General features: G+C 34.1%; 2 protein-coding genes and 1 pseudogene across 3 annotated transcripts; 1 reads left to right on the top strand and 2 right to left on the bottom strand.

Annotated features, from left to right (window-relative positions):
* Positions 1-680: 680 nt before the first annotated feature.
* LOC145595590 (hypothetical protein At1g04090 pseudogene) lies at positions 681-3,142 on the bottom strand (annotated as a pseudogene).
* A 739-nt stretch (positions 3,143-3,881) lies between these two features.
* Positions 3,882-6,010, top strand: LOC145596149 (protein FAR1-RELATED SEQUENCE 5-like). The gene is made up of 3 exons (XM_081652573.1): positions 3,882-4,044; positions 4,522-5,513; positions 5,648-6,010. Exons 1-3 carry the CDS (start codon positions 3,882-3,884, stop codon positions 6,008-6,010), a joined length of 1,518 nt encoding a protein of 505 aa, XP_081508699.1.
* Positions 6,011-13,194: 7,184 nt separating this feature from the next.
* On the bottom strand, positions 13,195-17,983 carry LOC145595108 (uncharacterized). Of its 2 annotated transcripts, none has more exons than XM_081651468.1 (11): positions 17,580-17,983; positions 17,041-17,114; positions 16,867-16,951; positions 16,649-16,780; positions 16,314-16,550; positions 15,883-16,125; positions 15,595-15,638; positions 14,452-14,634; positions 14,213-14,303; positions 13,718-13,761; positions 13,195-13,632 (listed from the first exon to the last, which is right to left on the bottom strand). In XM_081651468.1, the coding sequence occupies exons 1-11, from the start codon at positions 17,803-17,805 to the stop codon at positions 13,510-13,512; spliced, it is 1,482 nt and encodes a 493-aa protein (XP_081507594.1). In that variant the 5' UTR covers positions 17,806-17,983; the 3' UTR covers positions 13,195-13,509. The 2 variants fall into 2 exon arrangements, with proteins under 2 accessions (XP_081507594.1, XP_081507595.1); XM_081651469.1 differs by having other exon boundaries at positions 15,883-16,119; positions 17,580-17,982.
* Between the last annotated feature and the right edge of the window lie 3,824 nt (positions 17,984-21,807).

Genomic DNA, 21,807 nt, shown 5'->3' on the forward strand with positions numbered 1-21,807 from the left:
TTTTTTTTTTTTTTTTTGAATGAATGTGTGTGTGTATTTTTTAAACTATGTGGTTTATAGTTATGCATATTTGGAACGTGTTTGATAATTGGCTTAGATGGTTGAGTACTCAATTTTGTTATAAGTGGTTTGAGGTTTGAACCTTCTATAATTTTTTATACGAAGTGATGGTGTGGCATGCATGATTAGATGTTGGTAGGTGATGTGGCATCATAAATGTGTTTATGAAGTGACATGACATGATATGGAGGAGTTTACGTGGCGTATTGACATTTTTATAAACGCCTTTTAATAGATTAGTATAGATAAATTGATTGTTTTCAATGTAAATTTAAATGCAACAAAAATAACTGTTGGCTGGTACTGTTTTAGCCAAGGTAGTGTTCTAGAAACTACACAATTAAGTTTAATCACATTTACATTATTATTGTACCCAAAATTAGCAAGGTACGCAGGAAGTCGATCAAAAGGGTACTAAGAACATGAAAAAATATCATTAGAGCACGATAAGAAAGCAAAAAATATACACTCGGACTCGTAAGACCCAAATTAAGCTATGTACTAAGCCAATATATTGGTGCATAAATGATGTATGTGAAAGCATTTGAATAATTATCATATATTGACAACATTACAGCAAATGCTAGCTACATAATTTAATTTGATATGTTTTTGATGTTTCACCATCTTTCATCCCCTAACCAGTTGTCCTTCTCCTTTGGACCTGTTGGTCCTTCTTCTTTGGAGAGTTCCGCAGGCAACTTACCAACTAAGTTAGTGACTGAGCCTCGTAGCACTCGTGGAAGCCGTTTGATTATCTTGTCAAACTCTTTCCTCGAATCATATACGATCTTTGGTCCCCATTCTCTCATAAACTGCAGCCAACAAGGCTCAGGAACATCATTTCCTAGATATTCAGCAGCAACAATCTGATACTGAGTACTAGAATCCAGAGAAAAGTTACTTTTACTACAATCATTTCTTATACCAATACCAAGACTTGAGGAACCTTGGAGATAAGTCCCTGGATGAGGGAAGCCAGCATGGCCGCTCTTCGATGAGTACAGAATAGGTCGGTTTCCCTCTATGAACTCCAAGTCACAAGCACTTATCCACTGACCACCACTGTGTTGGGAGAAGTACACTCTATGAAGTTCACCAGTAAAGTTGCTTATCCTAAGAGTAAAATGTTCCCAATCACCAATATGTTCACCTGTCTTTTTTAAGGCAATGTTTGTTGGTCCAACCTTTAATGTGGCTGGTCCATTGAAAGGCGAAAACACACACATTGCTATATCAGTGAAAGTACCTCCTAAAGCAGGCTTTACATGAGCATAAAGTTCGGCACTTTCAAGGTCTCCATGCTTGAGAACTTTTCGTCGTTCATCATAAGGAATATCTAGCCAGAATTTTCCATCATTTGTTCCGCCACAAGGCAGATTAGAGCCATCAGCACTGATGGGTTCGCCAGTGGACTGCCCTGCTTCGAACAATAAAGCTCCATTGACAAAGAACCATGAGACAGAAGATGGAAAGTAGACCTCTTTAGGATGAAAGAAAATGGTTGGACCATAATGATGAATTAGAGTATGTATTTGATCAATATTTGGCATTCCATGGTGCCATTTTGAGTTCTTGTTCTTTAAACAAACAATAGGCATTTCTTCTCCTGCAGTCCACAGGGTACTGCTGCAGAAGAAGGTTCCTACCGAGACACCTTTCCCTAGCAAGCCTCGATTACAAGGCCTAGTCTCGAAAACTTTGAGAGAGATCTTTCGGAATTTAGAAAATATGTCAAGCAATAAACCACAAGTCTCAGAATCATCAACAAGGTCCTCTCTGACACACCTTACTTCATCCAAATCAGGTTTTCCTGGTAGAGTTGACACAACAAAGCCTAGGACTCTATAGCCGGAAGGAGGTATGGGAAGCCAAAAGTGACCAGGTTGATCACGAATCCCCAAGCCATCATCCGAAACCCAAACTAAACTATAGTCAAGAGGCATCATAAGAGCCGGTGAGCAGATGGATTCAGAGTCACTGCTACGATTATGTGACACAGAATCCCTAGCCACAAGAACATAGCCATTTAAAGGCTTGCCATTTGGTTGGCAGTAATGACCAAGACTGTAAAATCCTTCAGGTAGGCCTAAAGGCTTATAGAACGAAACACCTTTTCGCTTGTCATGTGAGAGATGAGACCCCCAGACAAACTCAAACCTGGTTATTTCTGCAACTTCTAGCTCTCCTAGATTAATTGTTCCAGTGGCGAATCCTTGACCTAGTGAAAAATAAACAATACATGTCAAATCCGCGACATTGTAATATCAGCCAGATTCTAACAAGGAAGTAAGGAACAACACTTGATCCACATCAAATTGTTAAACCAATATGAACTGATCATTTCTATCTAATCAATTCAAATCCTGTCACTACTTCGCTGACTTTTGGCATTTATGGCACACTAAACTCTACCATCTCAATCATTAGTGAAAACAGATAATTTCTAAACCAAACTGAGTCTAGAAATTCACATTACTAATCTAGTCTACAAAACTACTTGTAGCGTGCATGCATCCATCCTTGTTAATTTGCAACATCTAATACTCTTAATAATCCGTCTGGTAGACACGTGGTTTAAAATGGTGGTAATGGTAATGAATTCTATACAAAATATGTATGATAGTCTAATAATGCCTATATACACAATATGTACATTCTACCCAAAGTCCGTAAATTTTCATTACCATCTATTACCACTTTAAAGATGGTATCGAGTGGTTGGAGATTTAACAATTACATTGTCATGGAGTTCCAACAAATTAATATGGAAATTTTCTTACAAAATACAAATATATTCAAAGTATCATTCATTAAAGTCTACCAATTTTGTCCAAAATTGAAAGGTACCATTAAATCTCACACTTTCAACATCAACCCAAGTGCTCATCTATGCAAATTAGTTATAGAAGAAGACTACTCATAAAAATTACACAAAAATTTAATTCTTGAAAAATAAATAAATGAAGTTGAGAAACAAACCTTGAGGCCAGGTAGGCAATGGAGCTGGCAATAAGAAACTAGTGAAAGAAGGAGAAAGATTAATTGAATAATTCCCATTCATGCGCTGACATCCAAACATCTCCACAAATTTATTCTTCAAGACTTCACCTTTAGATCAAATGATTCAAATCCCATTTATTATACGCATTTTAGGTTCTAAATATTTGATTTTGCGCTACTTTTCTAGGAGTTTGTTGAATTATTGTAGGAAATTCCATGAATTTGGAATGCAGGGTTTAATTTTGTTCAAAATGGGCTTGTTTGGTAAAAGTACGAATTTTGTTGTTCATAGTTGTTGTGTTCTGTTTTTTTTGTTTTAGGTTTATACGATGGCACTTGGAAAGAGTTGAAAGGAGGAGGGAGATGGTTAAGGAGGATCGAAATGGATATCTAATTCTCCAAATATATTTTTTCTTTTTTACTTTGATGATACTTTTTTCCAATGCGGATTAATTACTTTTTGTGACGAAGGAGGGATCATAGCGACAAAAATTCTTGGGTGGACCTGGTCCACAATAAATTTATTGTGGACCTTAGGGACTCACGTGCCACATACCACTGCAGCCCATCTACTATTAACTTATTTCACAGCCCAGTCCACTAACTTATTTCACAAGCCATTTCTTCTGCCACAACCTACTTATTTCACGTGTTCATTTGTATCTCAATAATTGCAGTTCGTCGCCATTAACAACTAAAATAGAGCTCGAATTTTCATCTCTCTCCTTCTAATTCTACGCAATTCTAGGTTTAATTTTCTACTTAATCAATCAATTTCTTCAAATTTCATGGAGAATTCTTCTATACAATCAATTGAAATGGATCTAAATCGAAGTATACAGGACACTATAGAAAACTTCGATATTAATGTCATCAATTTCGATCTGAATGAAGCTGTTGAAGATGAAGAACAAGCTATTATTGAAGCTGAGGATTATAATGAAGTTCATGACGAAAATCAATCTCTAATGAAACCTCAAGGTATTATACGATATATTTATATGCAATTCATATAAGAATTTGATAATGTGAATTAAACGATAATGCAATTGTTTGATAATTTAGGTTTTAATTTGATAATTTGAATTAGGCGATTATATTATGCAATTGTGAATTAAGCGATTATGCATATTTAATTTACGTTGATTGAAAATTAAGTAATTATGCGTAATGTATGTTATTGAATTATGCGTAATTGTGAATTAAGCAGTTATGCGTAATTGTGAAAGTTAAGCGATTAAGTGTAATTGATGTTGATTGAAATTAAGCGATTATGCATAATTAAGCAACTTTTAAGTAATATAGTTGCCTTTAGTAATAGTATAGTAATCTATTTTTAAAAATAAATACATTGTACTTATATGATGCTTGTTAAAGCTTTTCTGACATGCAAAGCCACTTTTAAGTAACATCATTGCCTTTAGTGATAGTATAGTGATCTCTTTTTAAAAAAAACAGGTGCAAGTAATAATGATGAGATTAGTGGTTGGTTAGTAGGAGAAACTCGAGCAACACTTGCGGAAATACATGAATTGTATTGTCAACATGCTACTGCAGTTGGTTTTAGTGTTAGAAAAGCAAAACAAACAAGCAAAATTGGAACTAAAGATATCATCACCAAAAAGTTCTTTGTATGCTCTGCAGCAGGATTAAGAAATTCTGGTAAAAAAAAGGAAAAAATTGCAGAAGAACTCTTGACAGAGGAAAGTTCTTCAGTTAAAAAAAAAACAAGACAAAGTAGGAGAGTTCCAATAACAAGGACAAATTGTAATGCTTTGATAATAGCAAAATTGAATGAGGAAGGGCAATTTGAGATAGTTCAGCATGTGTTGGTGCACAATCATCCACTCACTAGACCACAATGGAACCATTTCCACCGTTCAGAGCGTGCAATGACTGGAATTAAAGGGCAAGTAATTGAGGCCATGCAAGAATCTGGACTAAGACCTATGGAATCCTTTAATTACATGTCAAATGAAGCTGGTGGAGAAGATGCTATTGGTCATACAGTGAAAGACCATGTGAATTATTGTTATAAACTGAAAATAAAGGCCATTGAAGGAGGAGATTCTCAAGTAGTTTGTGACAAACTACAGGAAACTTATTCTGAGGACCCTAACTTCTTTTTCAGAGTAAGGTTGGATTCAGATGGAAGGGTTTGTAACTTGTTTTGGAGAGATTCCATGATGCTTGAAGATTATAAAATATATGGGGATGTCATTGTATTTGACACCACATATAGGACTAATCGTTACAACCTCATCTGTGCACCTTTTGCAGGAATAAACAACCACTGGAAGAACACTATGTTTGCTTGTTCTTTTATGGGAGACGAGACCACAGATTCATTTGTGTGGTTATTTGAGACCTTCAAAAAGGCAATGGGTGGTAAATGTCCTGTATCACTGTTTACAGACCAAGATGCAGCCATGGCAGCAGCAATACCAAAGGTAATTTCTAATTTTGAAGGAACTTTTTGAATACCACTACATCTAAATATGTTTGTACTAAAATTATATAGTTACCTATATTTTAAATGCAATAACCAATTTTGAAACTATAGTAACCGTATAAAAATGTGCAGGTATTTCCAAATACTAGACATAGATTATGTCTATGGCACTTGATTCAAAATGCTGTAACAAGATTTGGAGTTTTGAAGAGTGATGATACATTCAAAGCTGCTTTCATGAAATGCTTGAGTGGTTGTATTAATGAAGCTCAGTTTGAAGTATGTTGGGATTCAATGATGACAAAGTACAAACTGAAAAACAATAGTTGGTTCAAAAGGTTATACTCACTGAAGCACAAGTGGTCAACAGCTCTAAGTAAGGACTTTTTCTCCGCGGGAATCTTGTCATCACAGAGAAGTGAGAGCACAAATCATGCAGTGGGATTCAAAGCAAACAAGAAAACAAGTTTGACAGAATTCTACAACATATTTTAGAAGACAGTGAAGACTTGGAGAAGGAATGAGGATTTTTATGAGTTCAATAGCATAAAATCAATTCCTACTTCAAGCTATCCAATGTCTGCCTTACTAAAACATGCTGCTGAGGTTTATACACATACATTATTCAGGGACTTTGAAGAAGAATTCAACCTAGCCATTGGATCACAAACTAAACTGCTATTCATTAATGGAGACAAAATGGTTTACCAAGTGTACCTTGAAGGCAGAGATGGCACAACTCAAGCAGTAACTTATGATCCTGTTAACCAAACAATTCAATGTCCATGCAAGAATTTTGAAGAGTCAGGTTGGTTATGCTTCCATAGCCTTAGAATCTTACACATGCATTCTGTTGAAAAAATCCCAGAGCAATACATATCTATCAGGTGGACTAAAGTGGCTAAGGATAAAGTTTGGGAGAGTATTGAGGCAGAGCAAAGGAAGAAGGGGACATTAAACAACTTCACACCCTGGCGGCTACACATGGTGAGGAAGTATTATAGTTTAATCCTTCAGAGCCACAAGTTTGAAAAAGCAAGGAAAGTGTTAGAAGAAAGCTATGCAAAAGATTCAAGTGCAATTGATGAGATTATTTCTGCTATGAAGTCAACTGACAACCATTCTGAGAACACTACAGGTGTAGAAGAGAATTCAGAAGCAACTTCGTCTAATGTGGTTCAAGTACTAGACCCAGCTCGTGCAAAAACTAAAGGAGGCCAATCAAATAAAAGGATTCCAGGAAGCTATGACTACATGAAAAAGGGGAAGAGGAGGAAACATAGAGAATTTGGTGCCAAAACACCAAATTTTAATAATGAGTATATGCTTTGATAGTTTTAAGACACCAAATATTAATATTTTTTATCATAGTAACCTGAATTGTTACATGGTTACCTTTTATTTGTAATTTCATTCTTGGAAACTTTATATCTTTTAAATACTTATATAGTTTCTTTTTTTTTAAGATATAGTGTCTTTTTTTTTATGATATAGTGTCTTTTATGATTGACATAGTGTCCTTTGTTATAGTATTATGTCTTTTGATTTGATCTTAATTGTACTTATTGCTTTTCAAAGAAACAAGGAATAAAGCACATGAGTACTGTAATACCTTATACACAAACCTTTTTTCTCTAAACTTGTTGTTAATTGGTAGTTTCGGTCCTACACAGAAGGCTCCTTTTAGTTGTTAAAGTTGTTTCAATGTTTCCTGTGATCAACAGATAACAAATCAAGAAATTGAAATGCTTAAATCTTAAATACTGATTATTATGATATAGTATCTTTTATGATTAACATAGTAACCTTTAATTTTGAGGTATATACTTCTTGGAATAGTAATCTTTTTTTACAATATAGTGATCTTTATTTTAATATAGTAATCTTTATATAATACCCTTATATATATTGTTAGTTTATTACCATTAGTTAACATAGTCCATAATTTTGACTTAGTTACCTTTATATTTAGAATAGTAACCTTATTAATAAAATAGTGACTTTATTTTAACATATAGTGACCTATGATAATTACCATTAATTTAAAACATAGTCCTTATACCTTTGACACTATAAAATATTGAAAAGGAAGTAGCCTTTTATTACCAAACAAAGACCTTGTAAATAATATAGTAGTTTTATTTTAACATATAGTGACCTATGGTAATGAAGTGACATATTAAACCAACTAAAGACCTTATAAATGATATAGTGACTTTATTTTAACATATAGTGATCTATGGTAAATGTGACATTTTTGAACCAAACAATGACCTTATAAATAATATAGTGACTTTATTTTAACATATAGTGACATAAGATAACAGAGATCTTTAATAATTGAATTAAACAAACAATATACCATTTTCATAATATATTGGCAAAAGCTTGTTTACACAAAATGAATATTTTTCCATTCTTCATTCAATAACCTACACAAAAGTTGAATGAATACTAATTAGCTATACATTCTTCAAAGTACTTTGCTTAGTTTAAAAAATTATGATAACAACTAAGTTTCACAATGTTAAGCCTTTCCTTGGTTAGTTTCAGAAAATTATGATATCTTAAGCCTTTCCTTTCTTCTTCTTGTCTACAGTCTGCTTCTTCTTATTCTTCCTCTGCTCAATCTCTTTCTTCCTTCTTTCTTCAACCTCTTTTGAAAGATGCTGCCTATCAGGTTTGAATTCAGCCACCTTACCAATTACATTTGATCTAGCTTCATTCATATCAGATAACAGTAAAGATGCAGCAATTTGAACCTGGAGAATCTTCCTATTTGAAGCCTAAAAAAAATATATAATCGATATAAGATATTGTGATATTAATTAAAAGAAATAAAAGAAATAAGTTAAAAGGAATAGAATCATAACTGTTTTTAAAATTTCACATTTAAACTCATCAGCTCCATTGAATAAAAGCATACTCATCATAGTATAAACACCAGAATCTGAATTATCTTTGCTAGATCTCCAATTCAAAGTAGGAAACTCCAAAGCATAGTCAACCATAGCTCCAGATTGAGTAAGTCTTTGATCAAAGAAGGTACTGATCATATCACACTACCAAAAAATCATATAATCAGATCACAGTCACATTTGTCCAAATCCTAATTACTAAAACTCACTGTAAAAACCTTTAGACAAGAATATAGTGAAAATATGGAAGAGTGAGAAAGTAATACCAAGAGACTAGATAACTTTTTGAAGAAGTTACGACCATTCTCATCATAATTCAGATTATCAATAAACTGAATTTTTCCTTGAGTCAAATTCACCACAAATAAGCAATAATGATTGCCACTTAGACAAGGTAAAAATATCTGCAACAAAGATATCATAATTAGCAAAATTATTTTTCTTCCCTCAAATTCTCTTATTTGAAATTATTTTTCTGTACACAGGTTCTTTGAGTAGTTAAGTGTTACATATAGGAGTTAATACATACCAAAACACACATAATTAAGGTCACAAACCAAGCTTGCAACTGTGTACAAGATCAGCCAAAATCAAATCAATAGCTAAAGGGCGAAGAGTTGGATAAGTGCATTTCTAAAATCATCCCCTTCTATTCATAGAGAATATATCTGAAAGTCAGAAAGTATGCCAGTGATGGCACCCACTGATACTCTTCAATTCAAAACCATTCATTCATTCTGAAAATGTCAAACTAAAAATGGCACCCTTTATCAACTGATAATTAAGGTCACAAAAAATTTATAATGTAGACTTTCTAAGAGTATTTTACAATATGCACTCTCATTTAAATAAAGGTAACTACAACATAAAAAAAAGGAACTATATTATCATAGCATCAAAAAAAGAAAGTATTACCAGCTCCACTTCTGACAAATCAAAATCATTGCAAGCTATTTTCATCCACTCCTCCAATTCTTGATATACATTGTCCACTAGTTGTGAATTGTCATCACTGCAAGCAGCTTCTACTATTGTAACCTTCATAACATTTAAACAAATACAAAAATAAGTGAAAAGTAAACACATGTATAAACATTGAAATAATAAAAAAACTCACACTAATTGAAGAACCAAAGTACAATTTTCGAGGTCCATCCTTAACAAATTTCTGATTTTCATTGAGAAGCAACGCCCAGCAATCCAAAATACTACTGCTCATGATTTCAGAAGGCTCTCCTAATGTGTAAAACTCTTGCCTTTGAATCAAATGATTTTCATGAAAGCATACCAATAGTTCACTATGTCAAAGAATATAAAATAAGAATTAAAAAAGTGTTTCATAAAAAAATAAAAAAATAAAAGAAAAACAATGTAATCAAGTAAAAGCTTACTTACTTAGGAGGCAAACAAGAATCATTGATAATGCAATAGTTAACAATCTCTAAGACTAATGGATCCAATAGCTTCATTTCCTTGTTATTTGACTTCAAAAAGTGTGAAATAACAATAAGCCTTTCATCAGATTTCCAATTTAAAGAAATTGAACACCTGGACCCTCCATTTGTAATAATATTTTCAAAGCCAATCACAGGTAAAGTTCCCCTATTTTCCTCCCTAATTTCCTCCCTCCCTTCATTTGTCTTGTTTTGCTCAAATGCAGAAACTTGATCCAACACCTCGGGCATTTTTGTCACCCAAATAGCAAGTTCAGAGATCTCATCAATCACAGATTGAACTTGAGGATCCAAAAAAAAAACGATCATCCTGAGAATCATTAACACCGGTAGCATTTTGAATCTCATTGTGGCGTGAAAGAAGAATCTCCTTTATCTTGTCATTGTAAAAACAAGATATCACATTCATATCTCTTTTCATGAACAAAAATTGTTCATGAACAGGCTGCAAAGAGATTAAAAAAATCATGTATAAATATTGAAATCAAATCCAATAATTCAAAAAAAAAAAAAAGGAATAAAAGTCAGAAATTCCTTACATCAATAACAGATGAATGAATCTGCTGATCTGACATAGAACCTGGCGGGAGATTAAACTGTATTGTACCATCATTACCCTCCCTAACATGTTCAACATTTCCCACACTTCCTGATGTAGTACATACGGGAGCATCCTGTAAATTCAGCTTACGACTAACAGGATACACATCACAGAGCAAAATCCCTGAACCAAAACTTTTCGACAACTTTTCCTTCTTAATTCTATCCCTAATCAACTCATCATTCCAATGTTGAATTAAGGGTAAAGAAGTACTTAATTCAACATTCCTAAATCTCAACCTATGAAAGTAAATAATCTCCAACATCAAAATACAACCACAACAGTTTTGAATTTCTCCTTTTTGGTAACTTTTAACACCTTCACACAGTTTTTCAAGAACATATTTACACCAATTCAAATTTTTAATTTGTTCAACATCATCAATTGCCTTAGCAATCCTAAGATCAGCAGTTCGGTTAGAAGTAGGAGCCAGAAAAGAGGATACTGCATGCATAACAAAGAGTTGCTTAAACTCATCACCACCTTGATCTAAAGTAGGTATCCTATCCTCTAACAAATTAAGTGGAATTTGGTCATTTTCATCTGCCAACCCAAAATTCAACCTCCAATTATGTTTGAAAACAAAGTCAGGATTACTTTTATTAGCAGATCGAGGTATCTCCTCAACATTATTAGGGTTCAAAGGAAGGCAAAATACGTCATAAACATCATATTCAGTGACCACAAACTCCTTACTATTGTCTATTGAAAACATGCAGCTACCATAGTCAAAACAGTCAATTAGCCACCTATACATACTAGTAGGATTCCTTTTCAATTTCAATGATAACAACCCTCCAAAGCCGATTTCATTCACAGAAAGTTTTTGAGCATCAGTAAAGTTAGACATCAAGTCAACCAATTGCAAAGGCCTACATTTAGTTTTAAATGGTCGCAATCTGCAAAATAGAAATAATAACGCAAAGTCACACAAACATGCACGTTGAATCTAATTTTTTCAGAACACTACAAAGTAAACAAAGTTACTTACATAGGTACATCACCACCAGCTTCAACTGCATTTGTTCTTGTCCTTTGCCTCTTAACACGTACAAGAGCAGTAGCGCGAACACTAGATTCAGGTTCATCTTCTCGAGTTCTCTTTTGCCGAGACGAAGGTGAACCAGTTGCCTGATGCTCATGAAGCTCTCTGGAAACATCTTGTTCAGGAGCATTCTTTTTCTTTTTAGCTCTAGTTTTCTTCTTCAATCCTTTGACAACATTTGTATACAAAAGAAATCAAAATGTATATTATAGTAACCTTTAACAATTTTTATAATTATTATATAAAGCACAATTAACAAATCATACATGAAACATATTGCTATCAAAATTACATTCAAACCTCACAAAAAACTAGATCGAGAACAACACATTAACAATAGTTCAATTAAACAAAAACAATAATTAATCAACTCAAATTTACACAAATCTTAATCGAGAACAACACATTAACAATAAAATTGAATGAAAAACAGGAAACAATAAAATTGAAAGAAAATAAAAATCGAAAATAGTAAAACCCTAGATCTTCACCACAAAACAAAATTAAAACAAAAATTCATACAAATAGTTGAAATTAGAGAAAAACAACAAATAACCAGTTCAAATTAACACAAATAATCATCGACAACAACACATTATCAATAAAATTGAATCACAAAACAAAAAACAATCAAAATTGAACGAAAATTCATACAAAATTGATCCAAATAATTTCAGTTAAAGAAAACAACAATTAATCAACTAAATATTGCAGTAAAAAAGAAATAAACGAAGATTACCTGAAGGTTGTGGTTCGTCGACTTTTGTAGCAGAAGAACGGAGGCCGCGTTTTCGTTGAAATGTACCACCTCCTCTGGTTCTCGCCATTGATGAGCTCGAGCTGAGGAGAGAGAAAATGGAAGAAGGGAAGAGAGAGAAAATGTCAGAGTAATTGGAAAAATAAAGGAAAGAATTAAATTGGTAATTTGGAGCAATTAATATGTAAGAAAATAGGAAAGGAGAGGAGAGGAGAGTAAACTCAGCCAGCTGAGTAAAGTCACGTGACAACTTTGGTCCACAATAATGTTATTGTGGACCAGGTTCATTTAAGAAAAATTATCATAGCGATACAAGTATAAGATAAAGATAGAAAATTGGTAAATGAGTTGGACGTTCAAAAAAAATGAGAGATTTTTAGAATATCCTTACTTAATCTTTCTTTTATTAATATCTGTATTTCTTCTTATACCACCGATGTTATGATATGTGGAATATGTAAGGGATTTTATCCCTAACTCCACCTTCGAAGTTCAAGAAAACACATGAGATTATTTCTCTTGGAATAGTTTGTCAAAGTTTAGAAGAGAAAATAAATATTATATTGCGCATCCAAGATCATACAAATTTATACGGTGCATCCGACACCACAAAAGGGCCTGCTGCCTTGCTTCCACCACTGTATGTTGAGCTAGCCAGCTAGGGTAGCTCATAAACCTAGGTGGTCATTGCCAACATATATAGGTCATAAACCTAGGTACACATTGCCAACATGGGTGCTAAATGCATTCAATTTTGCCACAAATAAGGATGGATTACAACCATACTTTCTTTGGTTATTTCCGTACATACTCAATCGTATTATACTTCGTACTAATATTACATTGGTTTTCATATAAAAGTACATCAAGACTCTAAGGCTCTAACAAAAGAAGAAAAACATACTAGTACTAGAAGTGCTCTTTATTGAAATCCCAGACAATAGTTTACACCCTTGCATGATTACAATGGCGTTTTCATGAGTTGCCAAATCAAGATAAGCTAATTTACAGGATTGACCAAAATCTATAGTACATTGGTCTTCATCAGAAAAGCAAAGAGACTGAAGCTAAATATCAAAGCCTACCCCATGAAAAGAATGATCACACGCACAACTGTATACAAACGGAGCCTATGCTTTCCCTATTTACAGAGATTCATATAAATCACTTAAGCTGCTAACCTAACAAAACTGAGCCACGGCTAGCTAAATTCCCCAGCTCAAGTGGGAGACTCTGCTAGTAAGAGTGTATGCCACCAGCCACACGCCACGTTTTTCGCCACACAACCGTCAATCTTTACTTGGGATGGAATGTTGCGATCAATTGCATCCCCCAATCCAAGCTACATATTATCAAGAAGTTAATTTAAGGAGTAAGAGATGGCCAGTGTTGATCCTGTGGTAGGCTACAATGACAAAATTTCTTACCTGTCCATATTTGTTCCAGCCCCAACAGAAAACTTTCCCGTCCTCTACACAAAAGAAGTATAACATTAGCAATTATAGTTATCTGTAACTATAAAACTACTCGTATTACTATACCACCAGAAACCCATACTTATATAGAACAGCCCCTTAGTCTTATAATAAGTTCAATCCAAGATATATATGCAGCACGGGTTGTTACAGCTCGACCAAGTCGCTCTTTACTAGCTATCCCAGATGAAACAGATCAAGATAAATGTTTAAGAAGTACATGTGAACAGGGTATGCAAAAAAGGGCACTAGATCTTTACTGATTTTGCTAACTTGCAGCATTTTCCTACAGGCACCTATGCTATAATATACATAACGTTCCAGAATTCACAACTTTCCAGTACCTTAAGAGCTATAAACATCAAATCGCTGACTATTAGCTAATGATTAAATGCAAAATGGCATGCGATAAGACTGACAGTAAAGATGCAAAAAGTAGACACCAACCTGTAACTATGGCACTATGACGTGCCCCGCAAGATACTATTTTTGCATTAACACTTTCTATGCTTGGTGCATCCAACAGCCTTGGGAGAGTCTGGAAGAAACACATGCTATCATAAGAAACATGCTAAATAAACTGGTTCAGAAGAGATGTAAAATAAATACAAAATCTTGCAAATCCGAAAAGAATGAATAAAATAATGAGCAAAAGGAAATATATCATCTATCTGAAAAGGATATACCTCAGCTTGGTCAGAACCAGTTCCCAACTGCCCAAATTGATTCCCTCCAAAGGCATAAACATCGCCCTCTGTAGATATGCAGAGTGTATGCCATAAGCCTGCCGCAGCTGCCTCAATTTGAATACCAAGCAACGAGGATACACAAGTAGGGCTTAGCACATCATCGGTGGCACCTTGCCCGCACTGCAACAGCACAGTCATGATTTGTCAAGGATGTCTCGAGAGAGGCAGTCAATTATTCCATTGACTTCCCTTCCCTCTAACAATAAATACAATAGTAAAGCAATAAAGTTAGAAGAATATAATCATCTGATCCCTTGCTAGAGAGTGCTTCATCTTGAACATCTACTTTGCTTTTCTCTCCACCAAATCTATTTACCTACATAATCATACAAACTGCAGTTTATGCAACGGGTAATCAAAAATGAAAGCAAAAGTTGATACGTTAAACGCCCTCTTGAATTAATAAAGAGTTGACAAGCATTAACCAAATGACACATTAACTACCCATTTAAGATTACAATTCTGTTCAGGCGAGGCTTGGCTAGTCAAAGTGGATTCAAAGTGACAGTTTAGAAACAATAGTTTTTCAAGAATACCAGGATCTAACTGTCAACTGGTGACTACAAGTTTGATAACAAAGAAGGACCAATGCAACAATCTCAGTTTCTTACCCCATACTTATTTTCTTATATTTCTCCAAAGCATATATGTCACTGTCACTCATAACTCTAAAACAATCACATCTAATACTAGCCAAAATCTATTCTGTTCATTTCATAAAGCATTTAATTCTAAATGTTACTTATTCCACAGCTGCATTCTACACCAAACATGCTCAAAGATGTACAAGAGCTTTGTAAGGTTACTATCGCTCCAATAATTAAAGCAGTATCTTGACAGCTAAAATAAATGATCCAACTAAGAAACCGTAATCTTTCTAGAGAAATTAAAGAATAGTATGCCCTACTACAAGAAGGCACCATAACAAGTGCTTGCAAAATAAGTAACTGATTTTCACAATAGCAGCTTTCAATGTTGAGCTTTTTGATGCTAGGTACATGTACATCACCCCAACATAAAATCTAATTAATTCTACCCCAGTAACAAGCGTAAGGAAAATATTAGGCGTCTCTTACATACCTGTCCATAGAGGCCCCAACCAAAGGCGAGGATTGCTCCAGCATCTATTCAGCATAACCGGGGAAAAAAAAGATTCAGTACGCAGGAATAAAACAAATTATACAGACAAACCGCGGCTCTCCACTGTGCAGGTAGGCTAGATTGATATTAAAAGTGTTACAAGACTAGCTATGTAAATATGAAATCAATAGAACGCCTCCCTTACTGTAATGGTGAATTATAGACATTGACTTATACTCTGCATTGCATATTTATGATGACAATAATGGTGAATTATATGATCCTCACCTGTTATTGCCGCACTGTGTCGTCCCCCACAGGCAATGCCCTTGATGTATGACCCAGGAACTCTATATCCATGGCCATCCGAGTTTAAGCCACCTTGAGAAAACCCTGAATGTCTGTCCTTCCTATAAGAAGACTCTATACATGGTACAGGATGTGGAGATGATACCATTCGAATCCTTGAACCCAAGCCCAATTGTCCTTCTCCTCCATAGCCCCAACCCCACACTTGTCCTACATCTGAAGCTTCAGGGAAATAAGACCCATCAGCAGTCTCATCACATAACATACGTATTTTTTTATCATTCTTTCCAGTTACATCAGTATATTTTTCTATACTCAAAGACTGAAATTAATTAAAAAAACAAGCTAATTTAACGATTTTGGTTTCTACAACACCCAGAAATAAAAGCAGGATCATGCTCAAATTTTACCTGACAATGCTAAAGTATGCCTGCCCCCAGCAGCAACAGTTGATATCCTTACTCCAGGGCTAAGTGTCACTAGACAGGGCAATGCCGAGAGAGTTTCTTCATTAGTTGTGGAGCTTTCAGCAGGTTGTTTAGCAGAAGAAACTCGTCTTCGCTTCGAAGTTTCTTCTCCTGCTCCTTTATTGTCGAAACCAGTTCCTGAACCACTACCACTAGCATTTTTTGACCCTCGGGGGCTAACTGCCAAAAATCATCTATGAAGCAAATCTGATAATTCAACCAGCAAAAGAGCATGATCTCTTTGTTACACTAAAAGTAATTGAACTATCCATAGTTACCTTGTTCAGGAAAGATCAAACTTTGTTTTTCAAGTGCATCCTTCTCTAAACTTCCTCCAGAAGAAGAATCTCCATAAACCTTCCCCGAGGGAACACATTCCTTCCATCCCCAAGTATAAACTTCTCCGCCGTCTGAATCCATTAAGGCCAAAACTTAAACAACAATCTATTCAAAAAAGATCCAGCACGAACCCGAAAACACGAATGAATAGCAATACCTGTAATTGAAACACAATGTGCCCAACCAGCAGCTGCCCTTACAACGGGAGCTTCTGTAGGAAGTGGAAAAGCCTCTGGCGTTTCCTTGAAAAATACATTTTTACATCCATTTTAGTAAAAATTAATCTTTATATAAAATGTAGCATTTAGGGCATCAGAAACTAGTGCATTACCCCATGTTTACCAGAAGTCACATAGCTCTGCCCTAAATCATCAGTAGACCCCCAAGTTATCAGCTTCCCAGTATCTGGATTCAAAACACAGCTCAACAATTATAATGCAACTCACAATTACCCACATTGCAAAATTAAACACAAATCATAGTACAATTTAACTTTATTGCATCTCAAATCAAACCTCAATTTTTTCTTTAAATTGCACATTAAATTTATCCTTCACCCATCACAATCAAAATTAGCTGATCCAAATCAATTATGTGATCCCTCACCAACCCAGAAGTTAAATTTGATCATAAACAAGTCAATTCATAACAACCAAATGCTAAATCCTACCATTTTCCCGTTATCTTAAATCACATTTTACCCAAAACCTGAACAAATTCAAACCCAAAAACCCTAACTTTACAATCGAGATCAAAATCGAGTAGCTCAACATCATCAGAAAGCGGAATCACTCAATTTCAATCAAATCCAATCATATTAAATTCCAACAAAGTAAAACAGAGAAAGAAAGAAGAGAGAGAAAAGTGCACCAGAAATGGCCATGGCAAAACCACAACCACCACCACAAACATCCTTCCAGAAAGTTCCAATCGACGGCGGAAGCTTCACAACAATCGGCGACTGTAACGGCGTTCTCTGCGGCAATGCTCCCGGCAAATACCCCCACATATACACCCTTCTTTCTCTCTCTTCCTCCCCCATTTCTATCTCCATTTGCATCTCACTTCCTCCTCCTTCTCCCTCCCCACCATTCATGGCACCCTTCTTCCTCCTTCCCCAAATCGATTGCAGAGAACAGAGAAAATCCCAATTAATTAAAACTAAATTACAAACAGAATATCCAACTAAAAAACAAATTGAAATAACCCCATAAAAATTAAGCAAAAACCCACTAAAATAAACCCAGCAAACACCTCAGTTGGTTTGTAGTTTGCGATTTACAGGAGCAAAAATAAATACTCCGTTTTTCAGAGGAGAGAGAAAGTGCCCTAATTTAGGAGAAATTGAAAATGGGGGTGGGGGAGACGAATACAAAGGGGGGCGTATCATTATCGGAGCAACCCGTGTGCCACGTAGGATAGTGATGTGGAATATTAAGACAAGTGGCAAAATCTGAGCCACTACATTGTTCGATGAATTTTGACCAGGAGTTTCCCAGAAGTTTCTGGAAGAGTGGGTGGAGTACGTTCTAGAGTTACTACTACTTTACTGACTGCCGACCTGCTTGGTTTTGCTAAGATCTTGACACGTGTCGAATGTTCACAAGCTGATTCTAATCATTATTTTGTTAAATGTGCTTTTTGTTGAGTTATTTACTTTTATTTTTGAAAATTAGTTAAATTGCTAAATTGGAGGGCTCAGCAATCGACACGTGTAAAAGGATGGATTAATTGGTCAATTTGTTAAAATGGTGAGTTTGGTGGTGGTGAATTAATCTTGTTTTTGGGTAAGACTTTGATGGTTTTTTGGGGTGTAAGACTTTTGTGGGTGTGACACCTTACTCTTACAAAGTTATTCTTTTGCCCAATTTGGTGATGCAAAAAAGTATAATTGAAAAACAAAATATTCTCAATTTGATTGGCTTAATTTCATTGTCAATTAATTAAATTTTAGTTAGTTTTGTAATAGAAAATAGATAAGATGTAAGTATATTGTACTAAACACACAAATTGCTATAAAGCTAATATAAACGGAGTACACAAAATCTATGTAGGATATCATTAAAATGTACAACAATTAAACAACGTTAATCGCTACCTCAAATCCTACCACCAAACAGAGCCATAATGTATAAGAAAATTAACTTAAAACATAGTGAATTGCTCTTTATTTTAGATAAGTATCTCATTTTGTGTCATATTTTGAAATGAATTTAGATTATATATAATAATTAAGTTGAAAATTGATACTTGTTACTTTTTGTGAAGCAAGTAAGTTTTGTATAATCTTAGATCAATGAGTTATCCTCTAAAATAAAAGGAAGAAATCTTATATATACCCATTATATCCATTTATCTTATCTTATCTTACTTTTTATAACTCAATAATTACACATTTGCAAACTTTTCTAAAATATTTTGTTTACCTTTTTTTATATATTCACCCCCTTTTATTTTCTTTTTCACTTTATCCTATCACATCTTATATTCACTCAAGTCAAGGGAATATTTGACAATTGTTCTTAGCTTAAAGGAATTTACCAAATTTACTAAAAAATACTTATCGAGAAATGATGGTCCAAGAGACCAAGACCATACAATAACTTCGGATTTAGGCAAGCTCGTTTCACTCCAAAAGAGACAGAGATTTATTTCAAATGAATCAAGAGATGAGTTATCAAACAACAAATCTTCATATATAATCAAAGTACCAGAAGTAGCCATAAGCCTGAGAAAAAGATATCATATGTACTTGGTAAATAAATAATTACTCGCACCAATACCATCGCACACACATATAAGTACTACCATTTAAAATAATTGACATTCACTTTTTAAACCAAGTACTTGTTTGATTTGGAGATAGACTTGACTTAGAATTGTTTTCTTAAAAAGGTATAAAATACAAAACACCCCAAAGTTAGATGTAATACCAATGCAACATAATTTTAAAATAGCCACATAAATGAACAAATTTCATCATTTGAACCCCAATATTTGGCATCCTTTACAACCTCCATATATTTTTATAACGGATCCCGTAACCTTTGTATTATAGATTTTTTAGAACCTAAAAAGGAAAGACGGTGTTGGAGTTCTTTCCTTGGAACCCCCAACACATCGGGAGGCCTTTGGGTGGTCAAATTAAACCAATATTCTTTGTCTTTAAATCGTCAATTTAGTCATTATCGTACACGCCCTTTTTATCGTAGTCAAAACCACCATGTGCCTTTATATGACAAACTATTGTCCATAAGCAATTTTAAACAACATTATATGACCATAAGATGCTTTCTCTACGATGTCAAGATTATTTGACAACGAGTCGCAAGACCTCCAAAAGTAGTCCAAATGCGTAGATTATAACCTTCATTTTTGGACTAATATGAAAATTTTCGGACCCGAAAACGAAAGAGGTCGAGAAGTTTCCCATGGACCATGACACCCATGGGTCATGGGAGGTTAATTGAGTGGTTGAAGCCATCCACTTTGCCTTTAAACAAACAATATGGTTTTTTTATGCACTTTGCCTTTAAAAAGTTGAAAGGAATTAAGAAAGTATCATAAGGGTACGGTAAAATAATAAAGATTTTAAATCGAAAGAACACTATTTCATAAAATTATAAGAACAAAAGGGAACGCAAAAGCGGATGTAATAATAGTTGTATACTTGTATATAGACTTTATATCACCAATTTTGATTGGTCTTAATCCAACTCTTCTAGCAACCTTATTGGGTCCCATTGGCCCAACCTGAAAAGTTTGTAGTCACATTCACTAACTTATTTATGCATTCAATCATTTCCATGGATTATCATCAACCCACAAAAAAATGGAATTAATTGAAATGGAAAGAGTGGGGACTAGAAAAAAAAAAAAAAAAAAAAAAAAAAAGAGTGAACCACACCTTAAAGCTAAAGTCTAAAATTTGCACAGTTAGACCTCTAGAAACATGTAAATAATTGGGAGCCACTCATTTTCAAGTGGTTACCTTTGGTAACAAAAGTAGAACCATTTAGCTACTGATTTCACAACTTTCTGTTTTTCCAACGCGTTTCTGTCTTTCATACCGTTTAACCCTCAACTAAAAGGCCAACCATTAAAAGTATAGAGTTTTATTATTCTGATTCGTATCATAGTTGGATGAAGTTGCAACAATAGCAAAGCACAATAATTTAAAAGAAATTCAAAGTTGCCATTGCTCTCCACCTTAGAATCGTAGCAATGTAGTATAGGGATTACATTTCATGGGGATCATTTGAAAGATTTTCCTTAGCTCCTCATTTAGTATCGGAACACTAAGCTAAACATAAATTTATCTAACCTAACCCAACCTGATCATTAATTGATAATCAATATCTTTATTTATGCTCATAGAGTAAAATATATGCAAACTCAATAACTACTCCGTATTAAATATTACGACCAATATTAACATAAGAAATGTAAAATATTCGATCTGTTTTTATTATTATTATTATTATTATTATTATTGCTCTATATTGACCAACACATATGTCCACATAAAACTTTGATCAATTATATATCGAATTATCAATAAATTTAAGTTATTCTTTTCTTTTTAAGAAAAAAATAAGTTATTATAAACTTTATTTTTAGAAACTAAAAATTGAAATGGATTTTACTAGTAACTACTCGATTACATATAACTCATGTATAAAGCACAAACATTAATTAAAGTGACGACGTATGTCAAATTGTCAAATTAGAACAATCTTTTAAAAAAACCGTGGGAGTACTTTTTTAGATAATAAATTGACCCTAATCATTACAAGAAGGGTTACCTAATTTTGCATTTGACGTACATGATCGTACGAATAATTTCCTTAGGCCCATGCATACATGGTTTGGTAAAGAGATCGTGTACGTGGCTCAAATATTTTGGTACAAGAATATGTACGAACAATTTCCACAACTATAGCCCCTTAAAACATAACGTGTTCATAAATTTTATCATTCGATTGCAAAGAAGCATTTCCTTTGGCCCATATATAATTTGGTAAAGAGTTCTTGTGGTTCAAAAAAAGGATTCAATGATTGAAAATTCTAACTTAATTTAAGCAATAATGTAACATTT

This window comes from Chenopodium album, chromosome 19 (genome assembly GCF_948465745.1).
Source record: "Chenopodium album chromosome 19, dcCheAlbu1.1, whole genome shotgun sequence".
Classification (NCBI taxonomy): domain Eukaryota; kingdom Viridiplantae; phylum Streptophyta; class Magnoliopsida; order Caryophyllales; family Amaranthaceae; genus Chenopodium; species Chenopodium album.